Source organism: Chelonia mydas, chromosome 7 (genome assembly GCF_015237465.2).
Source record: "Chelonia mydas isolate rCheMyd1 chromosome 7, rCheMyd1.pri.v2, whole genome shotgun sequence".
Classification (NCBI taxonomy): domain Eukaryota; kingdom Metazoa; phylum Chordata; order Testudines; family Cheloniidae; genus Chelonia; species Chelonia mydas.
The window spans coordinates 111229747-111237416 of NC_057853.1; the positions used below are offsets into that span (position 1 = coordinate 111229747).

Sequence of the window (7670 nt, forward strand, 5' to 3'; positions counted from 1 at the left end):
TTCTCCCTTTTTCCAGCGTCACTTAGCACCGGAAGTTTTTCAAGAAATATTTGGCATGACAATACAAGAGTTTGACAAGTTACCTCTTTGGAGACGCAACGACATGAAGAAGAAAGCAAAACTCTTTTAATTCACTCTACATTTATAGCCCTTTAAACAAAACAAAACAAATTGCATAGGATATTGTATGATAAAGTCCAAATTCTCTTTGGAGAGCAACTTACTCATCCACCAAAAAGGGAAAATCTGACAAAGGCACCTGTATTCATAGCAATTGGGCCAAGATGAACATTTGCCAATGGGGTAAAAATTTCTGTGTTCAGAAACTCGATGGTAGTTTTCACATGTGTAAACTTTTTACATGTTGTATACATGATAGGAAGCGGTTCTTTTCTTCTCCCTCAATAATATTCCCTTTTTTTTTGTCCCGAATATGACGAACTTTATTGCTAGAGCCAGGAAGTGCTCTTAGGATGCCTAGTAGAATGAAAGAATTGTAATCATTTCAAGAAATGAATATATATACATATATTCTGTAGTATACCCATATGGTAAAATTAATCCTTTTTGCACACCATTTCTTAACTGGCACTGTTTTAAAAGGGCATATTCTTTCTGTTATGAAAGAACGAGGTAGGCAGTTTGCTCTGTTCCGCTGCATACCAACCAAATTATTGGAAAACAGATTCCCTGCTTGTACTTGTACTACATATATGCTAGGATATCAATAGTGAATTGCTGTGTATGTTTTCAGATCTTCCCTCCTCCATACTTTCTGCTTTAATTAACATGGGCCTGGGCTTTACTAGTCATTTAAGTAAAGGGAATGGTGTAGGAGTGGCAGTTTTCTTGTTGTTTAGTCTGGGGATTTAGGGTGGGTGGAGGGAATGAAAGGGTTAAAAGGAAATTCTTCTAATGTATGCTCCGGTGCACACCCACAGACTTTGGGCCAAATTCCCTGCTACTGAAAAACGGCTCAGCTGCACTGAGTTGCACCAGCAGAGAATTTTTTTCTGTGTGGGCAGACATGCGATTTAACCCCTTTTGGCAGAGGAAGGGAGGCTTCTGTGTGAAATAGCCCTATCTTGCACCATGTTCTCCCAGTACAGTCTCATTGGTTAAATCACTGTTGCAGACATTGAGGATACTGCACAGTGTATCAAGTTGAGCACTTCTTTTGTTGTTTGTTACCGTGTTTTCACTTATGCTTTGAAAAGAGGGTTTGGAATTTCTTTCATGCTACAAAGATGCAGCCTTGGGATTTTGGTTTTTTGTTGTTTTTTTTCCTTTGTGCCTGGCATGCTTTGTAGGATGCAGGAAGTCATGCAGGATAGTTTTTTGAATCGAGTTATGTTTATTATTGTTTGCATTCTTTTCCCACTGTGCTCCAGAGTGTGAGGATTGTCTGTATATAACTTCACTGCTTGGAAGGCAGGTTGTATTCACACGAGGACATGAGGAACACATTAACTTCCCCGAATGAATGTTTAGCTGCTGAAAGGTCAGCGTCTTCTCTACATTGATGCTGAACTGCCAATGTATCCCTCTCTTTTATGAGTGTGCTAGTCTACAAAGGGATGTCAAGATTTTCCTTTTAGATTTGATAGTCCTCATGGGAGACACCAGAGGCTTTTGTGTTTTCTGTTAATGAGGACTAACACATACACATCAGGAGGAGGAGGTGGTTAGGTCTGTAAGGTCGTGTAGGAGTTGTGAGATTCTGGATCATTGCATTGAGTTCTGCACTTCTGCTCCAGCAGGACAGCATGCTGTCCTATAATTAATCTTCTCAGTGTGCAGAATTAAGCAAATCCTGCTTTCTGTTTGCAGTCCCAGAGAGGCCTGATCCAACAGAACCAGTGCTGTTCCACTGAAGAGATCTGGGCAGTGGGTTTAGTATTTGGAGGACCTATCCAGGGGATCCATACATCCTGCATGCTAAAGAGCACAGCCAGGGGAAAGATATGGTGCAGACCAGGGGATGGGCTGGTGGAGGTGCTGTAATTCCAGTGACTTCAGTGGGGTTACAACAAGGATCAGTTCAGCATGTTGTTTTGTTTCACGTTCCAGCACAAGCATAATAAACATTTCCAGATTACTATTAACAAGTAAATGGGAGTGGAATAACTGAAATGTGAAATGCAAATCCGGGTTACCAATGAAACCAAACACAGCACACTGAAGGAGCAAACATCTTATGATTAGGGCATTTGCTAGGGTTGGGACTTACTGAAATTTGCTATTTGTTTCTTGCAGATTATGGCTCAATTTCAAGATGGATATTTTGGGTATCAGTTTTTAAAAAATCCCTGAAATTGTTTAGGTCCCAACCCTGCAGATGACTCCACATGAACATAGTGTGACAGATGCTGGTGAGCAGTGATTTCAAGGGTCAGCCTTAGTCTGCGTCTTTTTCGCAGTTCTAATTTTCAGTTCAAAGGATGCTTTCCTGCATAGCACAGGAAAAGCTGCATGCTTGCAGACCACATTGTTCCCTCCATCTCTAGATTTATTAATAACCATCTGCACAACAGACACGGGAACGTTATCCGCGGAAAAGTTGAAAAACGGCAAAGTTTGAATTTCAAAATTTCTGATCTGGTTGTTTTCAGTGCTTTATTTTCAAAAACCCAAGCTATGAAAAATGACTTCAGGTTAGATTGTATCTATTTCTTACCAGTTTCCAACCTATTGTCACTATCCCTGCTTAGAAAGAAACGAAAGAGAAGCCAATTTAGATGCTCCAGACATGTTAGCAAAATCCTGAAGATGAGTATAGACTATGTAGAAGCTGGTGTCATTGTTCTTTACAACCATAGGTTTCTCCATTACTAAGAAATACATGGAGACATTCAGGAAAGTTAAGATGAATCAGATAAATGTGTGAAGTTAAAGTACATTAATTACAGAGGGTTACACCACTGTGTAAATGCTGTCATTCAAGACAAAAGTGATGTTAGTTCACTGTCGCTAAATTCTCCGCTACTGTGAATTAATGTTGCTTTACCTCACAACTTTAGTTATTTCATCTTAACTTTCCTGAATGTCCCCGTGTACACAAACCCTAGGAGATGCCATGACTTTAAGGATGACTGCTGCAGCCCTGGGGCCTGTTTTCTCCAGTGAGCAGCTAGTAATTCTCACCACAGGTTTTTCTACCTTCCCATCAGGCGGAGAAGGCAAGTAGCAGCCTTGTGAACAGAGACATAGCCCCAGGGAGAGGCTCCTTAGTCAGTTTGTGAATCATTTCCCTAGTACCACTCCCGTATTCTGTTGTTTTGGGACATATCTTCAAGATGTAGTTAAATTCCCCCTCCTTCTTCAACATTCCCTGGAGATATGCTGCTGTTCATGTAGGTTCCCATTTGCAGATACAAATGCATATTTGGAGCATGCAGTTACCTGATTGCTGATGTGTTCGCATGTTCTGAGTATACTAGTGCATTGCCATGATTGGCCTGGGTGTAAATCAGTGCAGAATTTGGCCATAGGCACTTCTTTTTGAAAATGCTGCCCATTACTTATTGCCTTTCATTCAGGTCTGCAGCACCCATACCAGCAGTGATGAGATTGCTGAGGAATGCTGTGTGTAGCTTAGCAATATTCACAAAAAGAAAAGGAGTACTTGTGGCACCTTAGAGACTAACCAATTTATTTGAGCATAAGCTTTAGCTCACTTCATCCGATGAAGGAGCTGTAGCTCATGAAAGCTTATGCTCAAATAAATTTGTTAGTCTCTAAGGTGCCACAAGTACTCCTTTTCTTTTTGCGAATACAGACTAACACGGCTGTTACTCTGAAACTTAGCAATATTCGTCAGTGTAGTTGGGATCAAGTAATATGACTTACCGTTTTTGTCCCCTCTCCTGTCAACTAAGAGACAGAAAAAAGACACAAGAATTTTTATATAAACCAGAAAGAAGGAAGACTTGGCCAGTCCAATGTCCTTGCACTATATTGTAAGTGAACTCATTTCCACTCAGGCTTGAAAATCAGAATAATAGTGCATTTATCTTAATATGTGCATTGTGTCTTCTCTGCAGATTTAAGCCAGTAGCTGGAAGGATAGATTTGGAAGATTTTAGACATGTCTAACACTTTCATCTTCCCGGTGAAACATGAAACCATTTTTTTCCCCTTTCAAAACTTGTTTGAGGAGCTTCATTAAGTTATTTTGTCTTCCTTAGTAGATAACTTCATGCTGGTGTCACTTAAAACAGATTGGAGTGCTGTTAAGAGTTTGAAAAGATTGTCTAACGACAATACACATTTGTTCTCAGTTTCTGGTTAGTAACTGCTCCTTCAATATGCTTTGTGGTAACTTGTAAACTCAGATCAGCTTCCATATGCAATGAAAAGAGTCAGCCTGGAAAAGTAATGAGCGGGTTATTGGTCTTACAAGGTGAAAGACTTAATTTTGTGATTCTGATAATTTCCTGGTGTTTCCTGTCAGGCATGGACTGTCTTTTCTTTGACGTTTGCCTGTTTTAAACTTTTACTTGCTCTGATGCTGAAGGTTTTGCCATCCTTTCCCCATTCAGAGGCACACCTTGGAAAGTTGTCTTCACCCAGATGGTCCAAAAGTCCTATCATTTGGGGAGAGTCACTAAATCTTTTTGGAAAGATTTGTTAAGCTTGAATTAGCTACCACCCTTTGAAGCCAAATCCCTTTGAGAAGTAGTTGCCTCTCTCGAGATGTTTATGCTGTGGCCAGTTTTAAAATTCAAGTTAATCTTTACAAAGAGAAAATTATTTTCTTCTGTTATGAATATGGCAGGGATGCCTTGAGGTGGGCAGTGGGTCTGGCTCAGCTAGGGTCCTCCAGGGCTCCTCAGAAGTAAGCTTAAAGTACTTAAGAGGAAATAATTGCAGGTCAGCCAAGTGCTGCTCACTCTCATGGAGTGAAGTCACTGGAGTCATGGACAAATGTAAATCCGGAGTAATAGGTGTAAATCAGGAGTAAGTCTACTGAAGTCAATGGAAAAAAGCTGGTGTAAAAGGTGACCACAGAATCAGCCCCTAGAAAGAGAGGAGAGCACTCAGCACTGCCAATGCTGTATCCCAAAGACCTAATACTGAGCGGTCCTGAGCACCTGTAGGTCCCATTGACTTCAATGGAAGTTGGGAGAACTCAGCCCTTAGAAGGGCTGGGTCTTAAGACAGAGGAGTATGTAATGAATGAAAAACCTCCTCTTTCTCTCCATCCCTTTCCCCTCTTTGATATCTATTAACACCCTTTCAGGATTCAGGTGTGGGGGTAGGGGCGGTTTGGTCTTTGTTTTGCTATGACACACTCCACATGTTGGACATTACTTTATATCTATTGAAAAGAACAGTCACAAGAAGATTCGCCACCCACCCCCATTGGCGGGAACAAGCAAAGCACCCAACCTGTCCTGGAGCCATGGTCATCTCTGTCCACCACACACACTTGGGTCCTGATCCTGCAGTTAGCGCTCCCTTGAGCTGTCCCGGTGCCACTGCACTGTTCATCCCCTCAGACTTCGTGGGGAAGCTCAGGCAAACAAGGGCAGCAGACACATACTGGGGAGGGCTGGGGTATGGTCTTATGCTATTGCAATGTATTGAGGAGCACAGAAAGTGCTACTGAGCTCTGTGATGAGAGAACAATGTGCCTTTCTCCTTTGGTAGGAAAACACCGCCAGTGGTTGGCTACAAGGCCCACAGTGGGTGGCAGCTGGTGTGGATTTTGTCTTGTGATTCCCTCCCCCACCTTGTGTGTCCCATTTAAATGATAAGAAAACCAGTGTCGTGCACAGATTTGGACGTTCCAGTTGAAAGCCCCCCTTGTCAGGCATCATCTCTGACTCCAGTAAGCATATTAATTTAAATGTAAGCACTGGTTCAGGAAGTGGGGAAATAATTGGCCATCAGTGTTGTTGCCATGAATTACTTCATTTCCCAAAGGGCTTCTCACAAGGAAATGCATTTATGTTAATTACTTCCTCAAAATGTTCATCCACAGAAGAGAATATTGATCCTACATGCTTTGTGATTGAAACGGGCCTTACGTTTTGTTCTGGAGGCAAACAGGTGTTTCAGCTGTACAATCTTGCAGAATACAGTTAGTGTATCAAACACAGCACTTTGGGCCAGATTTTCAAATGTATTTATGTGCCTAATTCCTAAAGATGCAGAGAGGAATTGACAGTCACTGGGACTTAGGTGCCTATATGCGTCTTTTGGACCTGATCCAAAGCCCGTTGAAATCAATGGAAAGACTCCCATTGACTTCAGCCTACTTTGGATCAGGCCCTTATTCAGGTGGCTAGGCCAGAAAAATATCTATCCCAGAAGCCATTTCTTTGCATAGTAATGAGATTTTTGCATCATTAATGAAACTGTTCTGTGCAAGCAGTGTGACTGTGTGAGTTGCTAACAACCCTTGCAGTAAGGGGGCCTTATAGATGGTTAGGGTTTAAGTTTTGGGACATAAAACTAACTTTAAAAGGATATTTTGTTTTAAGTTGATAGGTTTTAGTGATGGGGGTTTTGTTTTGTGTTAAGTTTCATTTTGCTTTCTCCCCTCCCTTCAGAAACCTGACAAACCAGGCTTTTTTGAAAGATTCCCTTTCTTTTTCAATGGTTTGTGGGACAGCTCTATTTCTGAGTCTTTCTGTAAAAGTGAATTGGTGTTTGTCTATACAGTGAGTCTGCTTGTTTGCGAAATGAGAAGTTGACCGAGGTTGCTGTTCTGTACATTTACTGATCTTCTCTACTTTCATATTGCAAGCAACACATATTGCACTCCTATGCCACTATAATCTGCATCACTGTTGTACTCAGATCAAGTCAATGAATAAAGTTTTGTGCTTTATTCTTAAGGGGTGGATGCAAACTGTTTCATTCCTTTTTTATTTACTTTTTTCATATTCATGGGCCTTTATTAAAATCTTTTTATAAATCAGGATGTTTGCTAAGAACCAAAAAAAACCTCACAGAGCTGAACAGATGGAGGCAGATGAGTTGCAAAGGATATTTACTAGCAGTACAGTACTCATGGTTTCCCATAAGAAAGTCACTATGAAAATCTATATATAAATATATATACACACACAACCCAACAACCACATGGCTAGTGGTAATTCAGCACAGTTACTTTATGGTTCAGAAGCATTCTAGTAACTGTCACAGCAGTCAGAAAGGGAAGACTGTTTTATTGACTGGGTATCTAAATTATCCCATTTTTTTCCTTGCAGCAAGATTGCTCAAACTTGCATGCTAAGCGATTCAGCAAGGTTCTTCAACCCATGACTCATTAAGTCAGTGGGATTTCTCATGTGCTTAAATACCTCACCGAATGGGGGTCTTTTTCATCCAGTTCAACCTCCCATCTATGAGTAGGATACAGAAGATGAAGAACCCATTCTTGGAAAGAGGCCATAGACACTCTGTGATGAGCAGAGCCGTCCTGTTTAGCTTCCTACAAGTGCACCTGAATGATCCTGAGACAATGAACAGCCGCAACTCCACCTGACTTCAGTGGCAGCTGTGGGCACTCAGCACATCAGGGGGATTCTCAGCACCTCCCACCCTGCACCCAGAAGAGAAATGCTCCGAAGAAAGCAGGCTCTCTTGGCATGGAAGTACCATGTGAAGCTGCCAAGACAGTCTTTGCTTTAGTGCAAACAGAATCTACATGCAATTGT

General features: G+C 41.4%; 1 protein-coding gene across 7 annotated transcripts in view; it reads left to right on the top strand.

The window, feature by feature from the left end:
- Positions 1-6845, top strand: part of ABLIM1 (actin binding LIM protein 1) — a 307714-nt gene extending 300869 nt beyond the window's left edge. For all 7 annotated transcript variants that reach the window (XM_043550680.1, XM_043550675.1, XM_043550677.1 and 4 more), the window contains one exon: positions 17-6845. In XM_043550680.1, the coding sequence (XP_043406615.1) occupies positions 17-130 (114 nt within the window). In that variant the 3' untranslated portion in view covers positions 131-6845. The remainder of the gene's footprint in view (positions 1-16) is intronic.
- Positions 6846-7670: the final 825 nt, after the last annotated feature.